Raw genomic sequence first — 21,733 nt, forward strand, 5'->3', positions numbered from 1 at the left:
CCAGCAGATTCCCAGTCACCAAGCCCATGAGCCTTCGTCCAGTCCCGCCCTCTCCCGAGGCGGAGCTTGCTTGTTCTCTCCGGATGTCCCGGAGTCACTTTAGGCCCCATGTGCCAAGGCTGACTGGCTATGGGCGCCTTTCTCCTGGCAGGGCACAGCTGCTGGGATGAGGATTTCTGCAGAGTCCCTACACTCCGGAACACTGGGACCCTGGGGACTGGAAAAGCCCGGAGCAGGCTGGCCCATCTGGACTCTGGCCCTTGTTGGCCAGGAACGTGGATCCCAGAAATATGCCTTCTAGTCTGTGAACGGCAAAGGGATCCCAACTGTGCTCCGGAGTCCCTGTCCTGGTCTCTGCAGAGCATCTGTCATGGCCGGGCCCCTTGCTAGGCACCTGCCCTGATTCAGTTCAGCGGAGAGAAGATGGGGCAGGGCTCACTCACCACCTTCCCTTCTTCATGGCCTGCATCTCAGCCCGCTTCCATCCAAAGGCTGGGTGTAGGGGGTCCTGGAGGGCAGGTCAAGCAAGGAGGGGACCGTCGGGTTGGGGAAGCACTGCTCTTCTTCCTGCTGCAGAGAAGGGGGCGAGGTGGTAAAGGACGGCCGAGGGTCTGGGAGCCTCGTCCCTATGGTGCCGCGGTGTGGGATGACCAGCAGGGAACAGAAAGGAGCTTTCGGAAAGAGGTACCTGCTGGCCATGCCACCACTTCCCCTGAAAGTTCCAGCAGAGCATAACTGGACCTCGGGTACTCGGCCTTTCTGCTCTTCAGCCATTTCCCCTGCACATTCACATTTTGGGCCTGCAATTCCCTCTCCCATCTCTGCCTGGTGAGATGCTTTTGTCTTTCAAGGTCTTACCACACACACCCTTACCTCCTATAAGACTTCCCTAACCCTCAAATACACAGGTCATGTCTCACTTTATTTCTCCAAGACAGGCAATGCTCACGATGAAGGCACAGGCCTCCCAGGGGACAAAGCCTGTGTCTTCTCTCACCCCATGGGCCTGGAGCACATTAGCTGCTCATTAAGTGTCTGAATGGATGAACGGGGAGGCGCTGCCCAGTGCTCAAGTACACCTATTTGCCAGCCCAGAGGGTGGTCTTCTCTGACTGCCCGTGGGAGGGAGGCAAGAGCACACCATGATAAAACTGGTTGTTACAAAGCAATGCTGTTTGTACCAAAATATTTAATGAATATGCCGTTAAAATAAAGCCAACAAAAGAAATAGTAATACAATTTTACTGGTTTATATTTCAATTCATAAAGTTGACACACTGAAACTACCCTAGCACAATGTCCACGCACCTAGTTTTAGATGGGCTTACAGCTGTTTTGGTAACTGAACAAGAAAGACACAGAAAGCGGTGGAGGGGATGGTTTGGGGGTCAGGGGTTGCCGCTTGTTACCTCCCTGATCACAGATGACCTCAGCAAGCGTTAATACAGCCAACAGGAAAAGAGATACAAAACAACCCAGGTGTCTTTATGTACAAACCAGTGCCTCTTGTAACCAGCGACCTCCACACTGCACGCAGAGAAGACGACAAAGTCATCTGCGAGACAGCCTGTCAGCATATCACTATATAAATTAAAAGTCTAAAGTTATTTTGTTTATAAAAAAGGTGCTAAAACCTCTATTCCATAGTTCTGAAGCGAGAACTTGCAGCCCATCTGAACAGCGAGGTTTGCACCCAGCCTCACTCCGGGGAGGGCCCCGGCAGGCAGGGACACAGGCGAGCCGGACGGGGGCCTCTTGGCATGTGTGTCCTGCACATCCTCACATTTACACACACACATACATACACACACACACCTCAGAGTCTTTCTCACTTGTACAAGCTGTTGTGCAAAAACACTAGAACCTTGAAGTGAGGGAGCTCTTCACAGCTCTCGCGACAGCAGGGTGGAGAGCAGAGCCCGACAAACCTTGAGTGAAATTAAGTGCCCAAAATAACCACATAATTAAGTTGTGCAGATCAGTCCTAGTCTGGGATTTAAACACTGTCAATTGGGTGCATTGGGAAAAGATATTTATATATACACACACACACACGACACATTAAGCAAAATAAGGTTTGTCCACGTTATGATTAATCCAGTCTCGACAGTCGGTCAAGTCACCCACCCCAGCACTGGGGAGTCATTTGGCAGCTAACACTAAAAACAACAGGAACTATGAGAGTTGCATAGAATTGATCAGAAACATGTGAATAATGCCAAACCAAAAACCTGTGCATCGTAGAGTTAGTTTAACAAAACTAGGCGGCTTCACCTACAACCATGAAACCCTCCTATTTAAAACAAAGTGCTTCTCCATGTCTACCTGGAGGACCCTTTGCTGGCACTGGAGCAGATAATTATTTGAGCTACCGATCCCCTGCCCCACCTCCCCCAATATATAATAATATGTGTATTTTAAAAAAAAAGATTAAAGGTTTAGAAAAAAACCAAAGGCCTGAAGGATCCCCAGACTCTGATAATGTCACTCAGCCGCTGGGCTGGGTGAGGAGCTGACCTAACCGGGAAGAGGCCCGGAGGTCACACGGAGGAGTGGCTTTCTGGAACGTCCAGGGTGGCAGGCCAGCCGGCAGGCCTGTTAGTATCAGGAGTGAGGAGGGCCTTACCGCACAGGCTGCCTGCTTCATGAGCTCTGGTCCAACAACCTACCCACATGCTTCTATGGATCTGACTTAGGTACATTCTGGTCCTGGGACATGTCACAGAATCACACATCTGGCCAAAGAAGGCAACAAAAGGTGTCATGTTTTCTGAAGGTGTCTGGAGGCAGCAGCTGCTCTCAGCAAGTCTCTTTCCCTTGAACCCCGGTTGCCGTCTTTATGGAGCTCAGTGTTCGGTTAAACCACGTCTTCTTGGCCGCCTGTACCTCGTTGAGGGCAAGGCCTAAATGGTGCTCCAAGTCCTGGAAGAAGAACGACGTACGTGAGGATGCTGGTCTCCAGTGCTAATGACACTGCCTCCCCAGAGCCGAGCCAAGAATTCAGTCTATTTCCTCTCGAGGGGGCTCTGGAAATTCCCCCAGTTCTCAAAGTGGCATAGAAAGATCTGGAGTGCCTCAAGCTCTGGGAGATTTCCTAGTTAAGACCTCCTCATTTCTTGCCTCGTCTACTTATTAAAACGGCCTCCTCCCTGAACGTCTCCCTCTCCGTCCACCCACTGCATACCAGGAGACAGACCGAATGTTCTACCTAAGAATGCAACATTAATTTCCGGCAAGAGCCTTTCAAGCCTAGACCCCCTAGCAAGACGTCCGAGATGCTTCACAATCTGGGCAGAGACTCTTCCAGCTTGGCACCCACTTCCACCCCTACTTCCTAAAGGTCCTTCCAGGCAGGCCCTCTCCTCCCTCTGTGCGGCTGGACACACCATGCCCTCCACCAGGAAGGCTCACTGTTCCGTCTTTTCTCCAGCAGCAACCTCTGCTCACTCTCGGACTACAGCCCAGATACTGTCCTTGGTGAGGCCTCTCCTCGCCACCTTGGACGGTCACGGAGGCCACGTGCTAGCTGTGCAGCCCCAACAGTGGGAACCGGGCCTGGGCGAAGTAGACGCCCAGGTACCGTGTGTGGTACGAAGACCAGGGCTTAAGCTTTAGTCCTGAACTTGGTTCCTTCTGCAAACTGTGCCTGGTGCCTACCTTGTGCTCAGCATCAGGCCTGATGGAACTAGCCATGCAGTGTAACGATGAACAAAACAAGCCCCAGTTTCTCCATAAGGAAAGGAGGCCCAGATAAATTAGGTAATACGTCCAAAGTCACAAAGCTGGGTAAGTGACGGGAGCGGGGGCACAAAAGCCTGTATTTGTGAAGCCCTCAGATATCGTGCTGAGCCCTTCCCGTGCATTATCTTTTTTAGTCCTCAAAGCAAACTATCAGAGTGACCCCTCATCACCTCCACTGGCAGAGGAGGAACCTGAAGTGAAAGGTTACCACTAACCCAAGGTCAAAGAGTTTGGTGGTGCAGCTGTGATTTCAAATCATGCATTCTCTGCTCCACCAGAAAGATTCCAAGTTTGATGGATAATTCTCATTATGAGAAAGTCCAATCGTTAGGACAGGCTAAATGCTAATTAAACATCCACTAGTAAATAGCAAGTAATGGGCTTCTTCCCATGAGGATTATGGTAGAAGTTTAAAAGGGAAAAAAACCCCAAACCATGAAGATCATTTCTGGGGTTTCTAGCCCACACCAGGGAAATCCTGCCCCCGTGCAGGTCTGGGTCCCGCCGCCCCAGGGGCAGAGGGCTGGCCGGGGGCACAGAGGCAGCTGTTACCTGGATCTTACACTCAGCTTCCACCAGCTGCAGCTTGGTTTGTGCCAGTTCCAGTTCCATCTCTCTCAGCTGGTTCTTGAGTGTTTCCTTCTCCTCATCTGTGTCCTCATCCAAAACTTCCTTAGCTGAGCTGATGCCCTTTATGCGCCCTTCTTTGTTGAAAAATTCCCGGCAGCGCTCACAGTCATCCACATTTTGCTGAAATTGAATGTCAGATGTGAAGAGACAAAGAAGACATGAAGGTGTGAGCATCTCCTTTCTGGGGAGCCAAGAGATGGCTTCTCTGCCGAGCACTACAGCTTCTGAAAAACTGTGTTCTCTCTGTAAACTGGCAGATGACCTACTGGAAAAGTCACCTGGTGTTATATACCAAAAGCAACACAAATATTCTTATGTCTTGATCCAGTCATCTCACTTCTAGGAACCTTGGCTAAAAAAATGAAAAAGCGGGCTTCCCTAGTGGTGCAGTGGTTGAGAGTCCGCCTGCTGATGCAGGGAACGCAGGTTCATGCCCCGGTCCGGGAAGATCCCACATGCCGCAGAGCGGCTGGGCCCGTGAGCCATGGCTGGTGAGCCTGCGTGTCCGGAGCCTGTGCTCCACAACGGGAGAGGCCACAACAGTGAGAGGCCCACGTACTGCAAAAAAAACCAAAAAAACCAAACAAACAAAAAAAAATGAAAAAGCAGTGACTAGATACAGATTTACATACAAGGAATTTCACTGCAGAATTAGAGACACAAAAAAGGGGTGGGGAGATAAACTATCCAGCTACTGGGAAAAATTAAATAGGATGTGCTATATTTATACAAAGAAGTACACAGCCTCAGAAAAGTTCTTGAGGAATTTTTTGTAACATGGTAAAAATGTTTAAATGCTGGGTAAACTAGGACACAAAAATGTCTTTAAAGTATAGCTACAAGGATATACCACATTTCATGAAAATAAGATGGCAATGACTGTAAGAAAACATCATTTCGTTTTCCTCTAAGAAAATACTCTGCCAATTAAACCACAAAAAGCCATGAGTTATAAAATATGTCCCAATTTCAGATGTGAATGTGAAAAAAATGCCTTAGAGTGAATGAAATTTTCTATGTTAGAACAAAGACTGAAAGAATACACGCCAAAGTGTTAATGATGATGTTGTCTGTGGGTAATAAGATTATAAGGGTTTTTTTTCCTCCTTTACTCTTATTTTCCAAATTTTCTGCAATGAACATTATTATTAGTTTTAGCATCAGAAAATAAATTTTGTTTAAAAAATAGGTACTGCTGGTTAAACACTACTTATAATGGAGGCCAGGTATCATCTTGCTCCAGGTGAAATGCTGGTTTGTGCAGACATGGCCATGGACTCCCCCACGTTTCTGTCCAGAGTTGTAAACATGTTAGTAAAGTATCTTTCAGTAAATTACTCATCTCAGTAAAATCTGACAAGTATTCTAATAATAAAGAAAGAAAGCACCAAGTTACAAAACCCCTCAAATTGGCAAGCAAACATTAAAAACTCAGGTTCTCACTGTATCTGGGCCCATTACAGCAAGAGGAATTGAGCTCAGAAGGCGAGTGTCCCCCTGCTACAGAACGGTGTGGGGAGTGACCTGGCCTCTGCGCCCCACCCTCAAGCACAGCCTGTCACCTGCAGGACTCCTCCACCTCAGCAGGGTGCCGCAGTAATCACAGACAACACCTGAAGTCCTGGGGCTCCTGTGTTTTGTTTTGTCTTTTTACAAGTGAAGTTAGCACGGAGGAGGACGTTACACAAATTTGTAAGGAAGAGGGACACTTGTATTTTGAGATCTAATGCCAGAGCTCTTCTGGTCTTATCTGTATCCCCTGCCTAGAGGGAAGAGGCAGAATATCAGTTGTCAGTTGTAGCCACCTTGTCAGGTACTCATCAGCTTCCCTCATTTTTGGAATCAAAGCAGAATACCTGGGGACTTCCCTGGTGGTGCAGTAGTTAAGAATCCGCCTGCCAACGCAGGGGACATGGGTTCGAGCTCTGGTCCGGGAAGATCCCACATGCCACGGAGCAACTAAGCCTGTGCACCACAACTATTGAGGCTGCACGCCACAACTGCTGAAGCCCGCGCACCCGGAGCCTCTGCTCGGCAGCAAGAGACGCCACTGCAACGAGAAGCCCGCACACCACGACGAAGAGTAGCCCCTGCCCGCCGCAACTAGAGAAAGCCCACGCACAGCAACGAAGACCCAGTGCAGCCCAAAATAAATAAATACATAAATAAATTTATTTAAAAAAAAAAGATAGTATTGTTACTAATAGTGGTAGGTTATTTAAAAAAAAAAAAAAAGCAGAATACTCCCTCCCCAAATTTTTTGTGCTGAATATAGCCATAAAATGAACTAGGTGGTATAAAATGTCTTTGATAAAGGAAGACTTACCCGAATTTTTTCAATTTCCACTTTATTAGCAGTCTGCTGCTTCTCTAATCTTTCACTCAACTGAGAACAAATCTGAAGAAAACAAACATAATAGAAAATGACAATCTCTTCAGCAATGTCATAATCCGCACAACTTGGGCTTGGGATGAGCTCTGCAGTGGAAGCTGGACTATGGAGTGGAACTGGGACAGCACTGAGCAGGAGCGGGTGTGAGACGACAGGTGGGCAGAGGTGCCTCTGGCTCTCCCACCCCCGCATCCACTGGCCTAGGACCTGCAGGGACCTATCAGTGCCACGCTCGATGGCCAATGTTTACAGACACTGCCAGACTCAGGAGCCAGCACGAGATCCCAGTACAGAAAGAAATAAGACCAATTCAGTTACGTTCTCAAAATGCAACCCGCTGGGGAGAGAGGTGGTTCTACGTCATGAGTCTGAAGTGCTCCCAAGAACTCGGGGGCTTCCATGTATTAAGTGCCTGCTTATGTGAGGGAACTATGCCAGGTACTCCACAAAGATAATCTCATGGACTCCTCACAACAGTTCTCCGCGTGAGCGATGATTTCCCTTATTTTACAGTTGAAAAGCAGTGCGGTAACTTGTCCAGTGAAGCGAAGGGACTCGTCAGTGCAAGTCGCCGAGCAGGGATGCGTGTGGGTGTGGAGAAGACATCTTGTGCAGGCAAGCAGGGCTTCCAGAGAACACGGCCCAATTCCAGGGTGCACGGACCCACCTGCTTGTAGTCACCGATGATAGAACTGTTTTTTTTAATCTCAGATTCTGCCTTGTCGAGTTCCCGACGGCACATTTCTTTTAACTGCGTACATTAAGAAAAGCAAAAGTGAATGTTAAGGGAAATACAAGCGAAGCTCTGGCACTCCGCGCTTAGCGCTGGGCTTTCCCCAAAGTGCCTGACCTACTGGAGGTAACTCCCCTCCCTTCTTCCTCACTCTCAGCACTACTAACCCTACTCTTTTTTTTTTTTTTTTTTTCCTGGTACGCAGGCCTCTCACTGCTGTGGCCTCTCCCGTTGCGGAGCACAGGCTCTGGACGCGCAGGCTCAGCGGCCATGGCTCACGGGCCCAGCCGCTCCGTGGCATGTGGGATCTTCCCGGACCGGGGCACGAACCCATGTCCCCTGCATCGGCAGGCGGACTCTCAACCACTGTGCCACCAGGGAAGCCCATTAACCCTACTCTTGATGCTAGGAGAGAACAGTCAAAACTTCTGAACTTTCAGCTTGCGGCTTTTGCTGAAGTTCCTCCCTGTCAGTGCAGCCCTACCTGGGATCCTGAGCTGAGAGGTAACACAAAGCAAATGCAGAGGAAGAGCTAACAGGAGGACTGCTGCTCCTTCAGTGCCTCATGGATTATGTGGGAGGCGCCCCGCCATCTCTCACCTCAGGCAGCCTGACTGAGACGAGAAGGTGGATGGTGAAGGAGAGCCCGCCTGCTCTGGGGCATGCAGCACCCAAAGCTCTTCCTATGGCTGTGAGTCTGCGCCCAGGGGCTATGCTCAGGACAAGCCTTCCAGAGTTTGCTCTGTGGGGGAGATGTCGGTGGACAGGTAGGGGAAGAGCCAGACATTACGTGATGTCTGCCTTCCTTTTGCAGAAATGCTAACCCTCTTGTCACACTCAGATGCTGACACACAGGAATTTCTCCTGCCCCAGTGAAGGATGGGCTTTGCCCCACTGTCTCCCCCTACATTTTAATTATTAAGAACCATTATGCTTTTCACAGTAAATACAAAAGGCCTTTGGAGAGAAACTGAAGCCAGCTGTCTCTGGGTTCTCCAGTGCCAACAGGAAGCCACCAGTGAACTCCCAGCTCTCAAGCATTTGCAAGACACAGAGGAATGTGGGAGGGGCAAAGCTCCCCTCACCTGAGCAGACTCTTCTTCCAGCCGTCTTTTCTCTTCCTCTGCATCAATCAATTTCTGTTTGGTCATAAGCAGCTCCTTATTCAGTGCATCTGCCTTTTCCTCAGCCTGAAACATTTAAGAGGTGCTGTTACAGAACAAGAAGTGAGAACTGAAAGGGATTTGAATTACCCAGAACAATCCAATTTTAAGATGATGAGGAAACTGTGATCCAGAGAGGGGACGTGATATGCCCAAGGTCACGCTGAGACTACACTCACACACAAGTGTCTGGCCCCGTCTCCTGCCCAGAGGCAGTGCGCGGCAGTAGCTAGGAGCTCGCCTTTGTCAGACAGCCTGGTCTTGACTCCCATTGCTCCCTGACTGTGTGCCACTTGGACAAGTCATTGAGAACTTCTCTGAGCTTCACGATCTTCAGCTGAGAGATAAGGCATGGAATGGACTCAGCACAGTGCCTAGCATATAGTAAACACTCAACAAAAGGTAGGTGTCATTATCATTAATAGTAATAATAAATTCTGGTTTTCTTCTTCCAAACTCTCAGTATTTGCTCTGCTTAATCAAATAAGTTCTGCATTTTGCTCTCCCTGTCACCTGACAAAGGAAGGCACCCCTTTGCTAGCACTCTCCTTTTATTATCTGAAATGGCCATCTTCCACCCCAGTTTTTTTCTAAAGCATGCAAAGGTCTGGTGGGCAGATCTTTGGGTCCAAGTGAAAATGATACACCTGTACCTGACAAATACAGTCCCTGACACTGGAGAGTCCAAGGATAACTGAAGAATGAGAGACTGTAGCATGTTAGAAGGCAGTCAAGGAAAGGAGGTGGAAGCTCCTAGTTACAGAGTGCTAGATATAGAGGGTCTTTGCCAGTTCCTTATATCCAACCTCCTTTGACAATGGATGGTGGTTTCCCTGAAATTAAAGAGCATTTCAGATGTCACCTAGCTAAAGTGGTATAGCTGAGCCCCTCTGCTTTCTACTACACCACATCTTCTGACGTACTTTCTTTGGGAGGCATAGGTTCCAGGCGGCTGGGGCCTTAAATGGAGAACTGAGAATGGCATGATGTGCAAAAGGCCATCAGTTACTTGCATATGCGTGCAATTAAATGGGGTCCTGGAGTTAAGGCCTGTCCTTTCTGGTGAGTGGCTTATAATCACCTCTAGTTCAAACCCCAGTAGCAATCAAAATGGAAATAAGAATCAAACAAAAGAGGAAATAACAAAGAAGAATAAAGTCCTGTCAAAGATTCTGTTTTACTTTAATCAACAGAACATCCTGTTACCTCTCCCTTCTCTCCCCTGGACCCAGTTAACATCTTCTGAACAGTACTTTGGAACCTGTAGCACACACTTATATTCTCTCAGTTACTCACCATCACTCCCATGGTAGATAAGACTGATTCTAAGAAGTACGGGACAGCCAGGTCATGGACTCAAGAGTCTTCCTGGCCCATCCTGATTACCCAGCTTAGAAAAAAATTTAGATGGGGAAGTGATTTCCCCAAGCTTGCACAATGCATGTAGCAGAGCTGGAATCCGAAACCAGGTCTCTCAACATTAAGCCCAGCATTTGTGCCATCACTCCAAGAGCTGACTCTCAAGGCTGTGTCAATAGGAAGGTGCACACAGGCCACTGGACTGACCAGCCAGGGTCCTCTTATGGCACCACACTTGCTGCACAGTCATTCTACTTACATAAGCACATAAGGAGGCAACATGTGGCGATAAACACAAGTCCAGACTTCCGCTTCTGGTCATAAAGGACTAACCAGGACCAGATTTACCCTCTCACTGTAAACAAAACACTGGACGAAATACATAAAACTACTGTTTGCTGACACTAAAAACAAATGCAGAATTGTGGTTCCTGGGAGAAAGGAAACAAGCAAGGTCCTACTACCATTCTGGCTTTCTGCCTAGAGGCACTTCTGGACCAAGGAGCAGGGTGAGGAGTTCCAAACAGAGCATATGCCTCAAAGGGTTCAGGAGGCAGAGATAGGGGGTCAGAGATGCTGAGGTGGCTGGAAACTGTGGAGTAGAGCTCTGGAGATCTGAGCGCTCCAGAACTGCGAATAAGGCAGTAAAGGAGATAAAATGAAATCATGAAAATACCCAATTAAACCAAAGAAGGCAGAAAAGGGGAAAAAAGAAAGAAAAAGCAAATACAACAAATGGAGAACAAACAGCAAGTGGTAGAGTTAAATATACCATATAAATAATTACATTAAATGTAACTGGTCTAAACATTCCAATTAAAAGAAGGAGATTATCAGACTAAATTTCAAAAAACAAGATCCAACTATATGCTGGCTACAAAACCCCATTTTAAATATAAAGACACAGATATGTTAAAAGTAAAAGTATGGAAAAGGATATACCATGAAATACCATGAAAGTCGGAATGGCTATATTAACATCAGACGAAGTAGATCTCAGAACAAAGAGTATTAACCATGGACAAAGAGGGACATTTCATAACAATAAAAGAGTCACTCCAGAAGGCAGTAAATCTGAAATGCATTCATAAATTCAAATTACAGGAAAACAAAAACTGACATAACTGAAAGGAGAAATAGATAAGTGCACAGAGTTACAGATTTCCTCACTGTTCTCTCAGTAAGTGATAGACCAAATAAAGAGAAAGGCAGTAAATCCGTGGAAGTCAATCAACTTGACAGAAGTGACATGAAAGAACGCCCCACCGACAACAACAGGACACACAAACTCTCCAAGAGCACGTGGCACATTCACCCATCAGACAATATGGAAGGCCCTAAAATAAGCATGAGTATGTTTTAAAAGCAATAAAATCAGAAAAAATATGTACCCTGATGACAACTGAATTAAATCAGAAATCAACAACAGAAAAATTTCGGGGACAAATCCCTAATAGTTAAAAATTAAACAACACACTACTAATTAACTCAGAGATCAAAGAAGCAATCACAAGAAGTGAATGAAAATAAAAACACGACACATCAGAATGTGTGAGATGTAGCTGAAATAGTGCTTCAGGGAGATTTATAACTTTAAATGCTTATTTTAGAAAAGATGAAAGGTCCAAATCAATGACTAAGCTGCTTCTTTAAGCAGCCAGAAAAAGAGCAAATTAAACCAAAAGAAAAGTAGGAAATAATAAAAAGCAGAAATCAATAAAAGAAAAAGAAATCAACAAAACCAAAAGCTTGGTTTTAAAGAGATCAACACAATTGATAAACTTCTAGTTAGTAGACTGATTAAGGAAAAAAGGGAAAAGACACAAATTACCCATATCAGTAATGAAAGAGAGAAGACTTCAACAAATCCATCCTATAAACATTAAAAGAGTAAGGGAATATCAACGACTCTGTGCCTATATATTTGACAACTAAGATGAAATGGATAAATCACTTGAAAGGCACAAAGTATAAAAATGTACACATGAAGAATTAGAAAATTTGAATAGCTCCATATCTGAAATCGTAATTAAATAATTTCCTGCTGGACTTCCCTGGTGGCACACTGGTTAAGAATCCGCCTGCCAATGCAGGGAACACAGCCTCAATCCCTGGTCTGGGAAGATCCCACATGCTGCAGAGCAACTAAGCCCGTGCGCCACAACTACTGAAGCCCGTGCCTAGAGCCCGTGCTCCGCAACAAGAGAAGCCTCCGCAACAAGAGAAGCCACCACAACGAGAAGCCTGTGCACTGCAATGAAGAGTAGCCTCCGCTCGCCACAACTAGAGAAAGCCTGCGCGCAGCAACGAAGACCCAACGCAGCAAGAAAAAAAAAAATTTTTTTTTCTTGCTAAGAAAACTCCAGGCCCACGTGGTTTCATTAGGGAATTAAAGATTTAATCAAGGAACAATCCCACAAAAAGTCCTTAAAAAATAGGAGGGAACAATTCCCAGTTCATTTTAGAAGGCTAGCATTTCCCTGATATCAAAACCAGACAAAAACATTAAAGAAACTCCAGACAAATATTCCTTAGCAACACCAAAATCTTTAATACAAATAAAAATCTTAAAAGAAAAAAGAAACCCCACGTTTCCTAGGAATGCAATGTTTGTGTACACTGAAAAATCAGTTTGTCTACACTTCACTGTACTAAGAGAATTAGGAAAAATAGCAAATAATCACCTCAACAGATCCAGGAAGATCATTTGATCAGTCAACACCCATTCATGACAACTCTCAGCAAACAGGAAGAAAGGAGAACTTCCTCAACCTGATCTATGGAAAACCTACAGCTAACTGGAACAAGGTGATGAGGTCCACTCTCACCATCCAATATTGTTCCGAAGGTCCCAGTCAGTGCAGGAAGGCAAGGGAAAAAAGACAGAATGACTTGAAAAGAAGTAAAACTGTCTTTATTCAGAGATGATATGATTGTGTATGTGGAAAATCCTAAAAAATAAACAAAAAAGCTACAAGAATAGTGATTTAGCAAGGTCACAGGATACAAGGTCATGTAATCAACTGTATTTCTAGAGACTAGCAATAAATAATTAGAAAATGCAATTAAGAAAAAATTACCCTTGGGACTTCCCTGGTGGCACGGTGGTTAAGAATCTACCTGCCAATTCAAGGGACACGGGTTCGATCCCTGGTCTGGGAAGATCCCACATGCCATGGAGCAACTAAGCCTGTGCGCCACAACTACTGAGCCTGTGCTCTAGAGCCTGCAAGCCACAACTACTGGGCCCGCGTGTCACAACTACTGAAGCACATGCACCTAGAGCCCGTGATCTGCAACAATGAGAAGCCTGTGCACTGCAGTGAAGAGTACCCCTTGCTCGCCACAACTAGAAGAAAGCCCACACGCAGCAACGAAGACCCAATGACACAGCCAAAAATAAATAAATTAAATTTATTTAAAAAAGGAAAGAAAAAATTACCCTTAATAACAGATTAAAATATGTGCAAATCTTGTAAACTGAAAACTAAGAAAACAATGCTGAAATTGAAAAAGACCTAAATAAATGAAAATTGTAACATATTCATGGATTGGAAGGTTCAATCACTGCTCAGATGTTAATATACTCCCCAAGCTAATTTACAGATTCAATACAACCCCACTCAAAATCCCAGAAGGCTTTTATTTCTAGAAGTTGACAAACTGATTCTAGTATTTATATAGAAATGCAAATTACTTACAATAGCCAAATTATTTTTTAAAAAGAACAAAATTGGAGGACTCCCATGACCTGAGTAATTATGACAGTGTGGTATTGGCATTAACGATAGATGTATACATCAATGGAGGAGATACAGAATCGAGGAGACCCATACATACAGGTCAATTGATTTTTTTTTTTTTTTTTTGCGGTACGCGGGCCTCTCACTGTTGTGGCCTCTCCCGTTGCGGAACACGGGCTCCGGACACGCAGGCTCAGCGGCCATGGCTCACGGGCCCAGCCGCTCCACGGCATGTGGGATCTTCCCGGACCGGGGCACGAACCCGCGTCCCCTGCATCAGCAGGTGGACTCTCAACCACTGCGCCACCAGGGAAGCCCAGGTCAATTGATTTTTGATAAAGAGACCAAAGTAATTCAGTGGGGAAAGTTTAGCCACCTGCTCAAGTTCAGAGAACTAGAATGCAGTGGAGCCAGAATTCAAATCCCAGGAGTTGAGCTCCTGAGTCTGTTTCCATCACTCCCACATTACACTGTCTCAATGCAGAGAGCAACCATGCCAGAGGGGACTCAGGTGGGGTCCTATCAGCCCTGTGCCAGGTACCTTCCACAGGTTCCCTCTCAGCCTTTAGCACCAATGCCTTAATGTCAGGTCCATGCATTACTCCCATTTCATAGAGGAGAAAGCTTGGATGGAGTCACCTAGGGACTCAGTAGCTGACCGGGGATCTCTCCATAGCTGCTTTGTGACAAGTAACAGAAATGACAGGTGAGGAATAACAAAAGTGATAATAAAATCAGTTGGAAATACAAAGAGGGTTCTGGAAATTCTATAAGCCACATATGAGAGCTTTTCTCTGGGATGCAGAAAGGGAAGAGTGAAAGGGCATGATGAAGTTCTTTCAGAAATCTAAGTCCCTGAAGCCAAAACACGCTGAGAGGACCCCACAGCCCTCACTTCAGAACCTCTGATTTTCCGTGATGATTCAAAAGATACGAGAGAAGACTAACTTGGAAAGGGACTCAACGTTTAGTGTGAAAAGGTCTGTTTTCTCAGCATCGTCGATGGCTGGACGATGGGACCCCAGTTTGACCCCAGTGGCAACAGGGTTCCTGCTCCTCTGAGCCAAGTTAAGAGCGGCAGGCCAGCTGGACTGCAGTCTAAGGGCTCTGCCACTAACAGTGTGACTGTGTAAGACATTTAACCTCTTTTGGCCTCATCAGTGAAATGGGGATCGTAACTGTATCCTTTACACAAGGGTTGTTTGGAGGATTTGACAGTAAGTACACAGCACGTGGAGCAGTGTCTAGAACTCTGTAAGTGCTTAAGAAATGTTCTGTTAGGTGTCAGTATATTTTTGATGTAGTTATGACATCAAACCATAGCTTCTTGTTCCATATTTATTTTGGAGACAGTGTGGCATTACAGAAAAAGCCTGGGTGTTTCAATTAGATGCACCTGGGTTACATTCCTGGCTCTGCTTCTTCCTGGGTGCCTTCCTCTCTCTTGAGTCTCAAGTTTCTTTATTGTTAAAAAATCCTTATCCATAAATGGGGCTCATGTTACAAGGCTGAGGTAAGGATAAGAGATATTAGAGTTTGACAAAGTGCTTCTCACTGTGCCTGTCACATACATCATCATAGAGTAAATGGGAATTCATCTTATTTTTACTATTTCTCACTTCTGATACCAGAAATGTAACCTAGCTCTTTGACTACTGTGCCAGGCAAAGACAACTTAAAAAAAGGCTTACCCTCTTTAGAGGCAGGCTTCAAGAACCTAAGAAGTGTATTTTCCACCCTAAACTAGTAGAGCATCAATGTTACTTCTGGTCCCATCAGACTGGCAAATGCAACAGCTCAAACTAAAAATCTGCCTGGAATTTTATCTTAAGTTGCCTCTTAATATAATTTCATTGTAGAATACAAAGCTCTAGTACAGGACCCATTTTCTTTTCTTTTCCACTTCCTTTCTGCATGACCTACAGCTGCTAGAAGAGCCATCACAGGTGCACACTGTGATTTTTGCTTCAGCAATTACCCTGCTCAGTGTACACCCTCCTCCCTCCGCTCACTTGGCAGAAATGCCTGAACAGTGAGGGAATGATTCTCATAGTGTTTCTACAAAGAAGATCAGAGGGTATGCTGGGAACCTGCACCACAGGGAGGAAACTCCAACCTAAGGAGACTGTGGTAAACCAAAAAGCAACGGGATCTCCAGGTTCTGGTTACTGAGGGCTAATGGCCTTGCAACACCCTCCCTGGAAAAACTGGAAAAAGGAGTCTTCCCAGTTACCTGCAGCTACTTATAGCTGACAATCAGACAAAGAGAGTGAAACAACACTGCCTGTGCCTAATTCCTGCACTTTCATACACACCAAATCACGTAATTCTCACTATACTCTTGGACACAGCTATTATTCCACCTCCCCACACTTCACCCTGCTTGAAAGTAGAGTAGCTGATGGTAGAATCCAGACCTGTTCAAAATTTTACTCCATTATTCTATTTCTAAAGAGAAGTAATAAGAACCAGTAGATACTGCCATCTCTCTTTCTCTTCATCTGCGATGTGACTCACTTGGAGAATCTAATGAAAGCAAAGACTGTCAGAGAAATACAGTAGTACACAATATTTTCATACATGTTGGTGGCTGTCAAGGACCTTGTGAAGTTCACAGGTCCTAAGGGGTTCAATATATTATGTTAAGTCCCCTGTAAACCCTCAATAGCCTAAGCCTATCTCCAGAGCCTCAGGAAAATCAACAAGCAGAAAAGTAATCTTAGGAGCCTGAAGGGAAACGTAAGTCAGGTGCTGCCAAACTTTGTCCAAGTGCCAAAGCCAGCCTGCCACCTATTCTCGTAAATAAAGTTTTACTGGAACACAGCCATGTGCATTCGTTTATTTATTGTGTAGGCACCAATGGCAGAGTTACATAGTTGCAACAGAGACCATGTGGCCCACAAAGCCTAAAATATTTACTATCTGTCCCTTTACAGAAAACGTTCGCCAACCTCGACCTAAACCATGAATGAGAGAGTGCACTATGGGAAGCCTGTAGTATAGAAATTGGACAAACACCCTGCCAGGAATGCCACCATCTCAAACCTTTTAAGATTAGGAGAAGCAAAGAAAAACAGAATATCTGCCAACAGAAATTCCTGATGAAATTGCAAGCTGCGGAGGCACTGAGCTTTATTACAACTGGCAATGCTTATCCAACAGGCACGTGATGTGCAGGATGACAAAATCTGTTCTTGTCTTAGGGGTAAGTTAAGGAAATTATAGTGATTAAATGCTACTGCCAATTGCAATAACATAAGAATAGCCAGAAACACCTTTCAATCAATGTCTGGAAAGGCGTTCAGGGTTTGCTGTATAATGAGAGAAGAATGCGGTAAGGAGGCCTTAATGAGATCATGGATGGTCCTGAAGGAGAGGAGGGAACAGTACCGACAAGAGCAAGGTGGATCATAAGAGGGAAACACTAACTAGAACAACAAACACTAAAATTCCAGGATTTCACTTGATTAAGGGAGAAGTGTTTCAATATAATCATCCCTTCAGACAAGTCAGACTTACGTTATCCAGGTCCTTTCGCAGTGCAATCTTACTGGTCACCAGCTCATGGGCTAAGTCATCATTTTCCTGTTCCAACCTCATGTTAGCTTCTTGTAGACGCCTATTCTCCCGCTGATGGGTAAAAAGAAACCAGTTACAGACATAAAAATCAGATGGAAATGACAACTTCTCAGGTTAACCCCCAAAACTAATTGCTGAGTCCTACGGGAATCACGGGAGATGTGGCTGGTCCTAACGTGCTGCCAGTCAACAACTGCTTACCTTCTATCTCCACAGAGAAATACTTAAATTCAAGTGACTGTCAAGCAGCTACTTCTTATTAACTGTGACAAAAGCCCACCGAACTGTAACAAACTAGGCTGCTAGTCTGAAGCAAAACAAATCTTGCTTTCTCATTTGCAAACTCAAACTGAAACTGGACCCTAGAAATAGTGAAACTAAATTTTAAAAAGAACTCACTAAAGCTAGTTACAGGCACAATTATGTAAAATGAAAGGCTGAAAACACTTCACATCACCTAGGCCGTAAACAAACCTCAAATCGCTCGATGGGGTCTTCTTGTTGGGCCTGCTGTTCCCTCATGGTGTGATATTCTTTTTCATATTTTTTCAACTTCTTCTGACTAATCTGTAGGATAAAGCACAGCACAAATTAAAAAGTATCAGAGGGGCTTCCCTGGTGGCGCAGTGGTTGAGAGTCTGCCTGCCGATGCAGGGGACACGGGTTCGTGCCCCGGTCCGGGAGGATCCCACGTGCCGCGGAGCTGCTAGGCCCGTGAGCCATGGCCGCTGAGCCTGCGCGTCCAGAGCCTGTGCTCCACAACGGGAGAGGCCACAACAGTGGGAGGCCCGCGTACCGCCAAAAAAAAAAAGGATCAGCAACGGGTGGGTGCTTTCAGGGCTTGCCCTGAAGACCAAGACCTCTGCTGACCTGGGCATCCCAAGTTACCATGAAAGTGGTGTTTCCTGCACATGAGCCCAGGACCTAAAATTCTTACTCAATGACTACCATCATGTCCATGGGTCTGCTGGGGACAACTGGTTGCTGAAGTTTTTACCAGTAGTCAGAATGAGCACCCAACAGATAACCCCTCCTACCTGAGCTCTAGGTCTGACTGTCCATCTTCCTCCTCCTCCTCATGGGCCACTTCTTTAGCACATACCAGCACTGCTGCAGGTGCTTTCATTCTGTGACCTCATGACAGCTCTACAAGGTACGGCATTAGTATCCTCATTTTAGAGGCAAGTGAACTGAGATATAAGGAAGTTACGTGACTTGACCAAAGTCACTCAGTTAGCGACCAGCAGGTTCAGGATCTGAGCCCAGGCCGCGAGGCATCATCCAAAGTTCAAGCTGTAGCTACCTCACTGTCCTACCATCTACCACTTTCCTTTCAACTAGCACCTTCTGTGCTGCCTGTAAACAGGCACATTCTCTCTGCCCTTAAACACACAGTTCTGCTGAGCGTTCTATTTAGCTGCTCTTCCATCCCATTAAACTACTGTCTTCTTTCTCTCAAGCTTTTTCTTACCAACCACTACAAACTACTACACTGCTGACTCACAAATCTGACTTTTAGCCCCCAGTTCCTAGGAATCACAGAGCTAGTCTAGTCCAACTTCCTTAGTTTACAGAAGAAAATACTGAGCCATAGAAAGGGGATGGGACAGGCCCAAGTTTTTGGCAGGCTGATGTCAGCATCTCCAATCCCTGCCCCATTCTTCCCTTTCTGTCTTACTCGAGCTGCCTGGTGTTCCTCTCCAACTGATTCTGTGGACACCTGGCCCTGTCGGGCCGTTTACAGGCCTGCCTCAATTAGAGTTTGCTCCTGGAGTTTGGCCGCTGCCCGAGGGGAGGCAGCTAGGAGCCGTGCAGCACTATGCCCCGGCTGCAGTCTATAGAAAGATGCCCACTAAACACCTGGGGTGAGGCCACAAGCTGGAAACAGACATCCCTAAACCTAGATCTTCTGCGGTTTAAGGCCAATGCTGGGGTGAATGTTTATCGTGCGTGTAAGTGATTCACAAAGCACTTAAATAGAACAACTTTGTGATCAGTAAATTTATAAACAATCCTAACAGATCAATAGCAGAGGAACAGAAACTAAATGAGGCTTGTGGGCAGCAAACATTTCCTCCCAGTACTCTCTGCTGTCAGTCTGTATAAATGACAAGGAAGGGCAGGGATACAAGGCTCCCCTCGTGCTTTATAAAAAAGAGAACTGACACCAAATCCTACAAAACATTCTCACAAATCTTCAGGATTCTTCAACTTGTCATTCTCATGCTGGGGTAAGGAAGAATTAACATTTTTCTCATAAACATACATTTTAAAAGGCTAATTACAAAGTAATTTTTTCTACCTTTCATTAGCCTTTATTATAAATGTCTCATTCTCAGAGCAAAAGGGTTGATTCTCCCTCACACTGTAAGAGCAGTTAGTGTGTAATAAGTGCCCCAGACATGCCAGGCCCTTCACACATGTCACCTCATTTGGTTCTTTCAGTTCTGTGATAGGATATGGGCATTTCTTTGTGTTTCCTATGCTTCCACATTTTCTACATTGAGCATGAATTACATTTATAATTAAGCTAACAAAGTGAACGCTGTTTAAAAACAATTCTCATACCCTGGGCTTCTCTGAGACAAAGCTCTGCTCACTTCTCTACGCAGAGCTTGCTGGTCCAGAGTTCTGACTTCTTTCCCAGCTGAGACTTGCCTTCCCAACTCTCAGCCTCACTTCTCGGTCTCTCTCTTCTTCCCTCTCTTTCCCTTGAATGCCTTACCCCACCCACTCCAACCCCATTACAAACAAAAAATAAACAAACATAACACTGCTTATAATGGGTTCATAGCTGATCCTGACTTCCGGAGCATGTGGCTGCATACCAGAGTCAACTAGTTCAGGTTGCCTCTGAGGCAGAGACCCTGTGAAAAAGACTGATGCCTGAATGAGGAACGAGAGGTATCAGCAGCAAAAGCAGCAATTCAAGTGTCCTTATGAGGCAGCACCCAGGAAAGACCAGCACCTCTCAGCCCGCCTGTCCCATTATCAGTGCCTTCTCCAGGTCAGAACTGCGTCTCACTCACTGTTGTCCCCTGCGCATGCACAGAGAGCGCCCAGAAATGCTTGCTAAATTAATGAGAAGGGAACCCACACCACCACCCGCCCCGCCCCTTTGCATCAACCTGTCTTCTACATGGAAATGGCATCCAAAGCGAACGTACACTGCAAGCCTGGTACCCCTGCCTGTGCAACCCTGTGCCTGGATCACTCCTCTTCACCTTTCAGATCAGAGCTCCACATCACTTTTTTTTTTGTTTTTGTTTTTGGTTGCATTGGGTCTTCTTTGCTTGTTCCTGGCAGGCTTTCTCTAGTTGCAGTGATCGGCGGCTGCTCTTCACTGTGGTGCGCAGGCTTCTCATTGCAGTGGCTTCTCTTTTTGTGGAGCACGGGCTCTAGGTGCGCAGGCTTCAGTAGTTGTGGCACGTGTGCTTCAGTACTTGTGGCTCGCGGGCTCTAAAGTGCAGGCTCAGTAGTTGTGGCGCACGGGCTTAGCTGCTCCGCGGCAATGTGGGATCTTCCCAGACCAGGAATCAAACCTGTGTCTCCTGCATTGGCAGGTGGATTCTTAACCACTGCGCCACCAGGGAAGTCCCTCCACATCACTTCTTAGTGAACCCTTCCCTGACAGTCTCTTCCCCCTATCAGGCTTGGTCTTTCATTATATATTCTCATAGCGTCAAGCCAAATCCTCCATGGCAGCTGTCCAAGTTCACAATTATTTATTTATGTGCTTACTTGATTAACTGTCTTCCCACTAGGAAACAGGCCACATCTGTTTTGCTTACCACCATACCTCTAGCGCCCAGCTCAATGCTTGGAACATAATCGGAACAGTCAGCTGTTGAACAAATCAAAGTCAAAGGCCTTCCTTTTAACCCAATAAGGATGCAAGCAGGGACATTTATTGATCCAATAGTTGAGCCCCACTATGTGCAGTGTTCTTTGCTAAGCATTAATGATACGAAGATGTACACAGATCAGGATATGCAAACTCCACAAGGGCAGGAACTCTTTATGTACTGTGAAATTCCTAATACCTGGCACACAGTAAGCATGAAAATACTTAATGAAGAGACATAGTCCCCACGGTTCATTTTGCCTGTCTCTTACTTCTACCACGAAAATTTTAACTGAATTCAAGAAGAAGAGAAGCTATGGAATCAGCCGCAGATCTCTGAATCACACCCGCTGTTGGCTGACTCCTATCAGAAGGCTGTGGAAATCACGGCTTCACACACAGAGGTATTTTTGCCTTCAAAGACGATTAAATTTGAAATCTGTTCTGTTTAAATACACTTTCAAGGAGGAAAAAATTCTAATAATTTCCTGGGTTAAGGCTGAGTTTGTAATTTAGGTAAAACCAATTTTATACCTCATTGCAATTAGT

The 21,733-nt window shown here is 45.7% G+C and overlaps 1 protein-coding gene across 4 annotated transcripts in view; it reads right to left on the bottom strand.

The window, feature by feature from the left end:
* Positions 1 to 1,228: 1,228 nt before the first annotated feature.
* Positions 1,229 to 21,733, bottom strand: part of RABGAP1 (RAB GTPase activating protein 1) — a 151,198-nt gene continuing 130,693 nt past the window's right edge. For all 4 annotated transcript variants that reach the window (XM_060154385.1, XM_060154387.1, XM_060154386.1 and 1 more), the window contains 7 exons: positions 17,815 to 17,907; positions 17,281 to 17,391; positions 8,582 to 8,686; positions 7,431 to 7,514; positions 6,698 to 6,769; positions 4,294 to 4,491; positions 1,229 to 2,922 (listed from right to left, as the gene is read on the bottom strand). In XM_060154385.1, coding sequence (XP_060010368.1) covers positions 2,800 to 2,922; positions 4,294 to 4,491; positions 6,698 to 6,769; positions 7,431 to 7,514; positions 8,582 to 8,686; positions 17,281 to 17,391; positions 17,815 to 17,907 — 786 coding nt within the window. In that variant the 3' untranslated portion in view covers positions 1,229 to 2,799. The remainder of the gene's footprint in view (positions 2,923 to 4,293; positions 4,492 to 6,697; positions 6,770 to 7,430; positions 7,515 to 8,581; positions 8,687 to 17,280; positions 17,392 to 17,814; positions 17,908 to 21,733) is intronic.

The sequence above is a fragment of the Lagenorhynchus albirostris genome, chromosome 7 (genome assembly GCF_949774975.1).
Source record: "Lagenorhynchus albirostris chromosome 7, mLagAlb1.1, whole genome shotgun sequence".
NCBI classification, from domain to species: Eukaryota; Metazoa; Chordata; class Mammalia; order Artiodactyla; family Delphinidae; genus Lagenorhynchus; species Lagenorhynchus albirostris.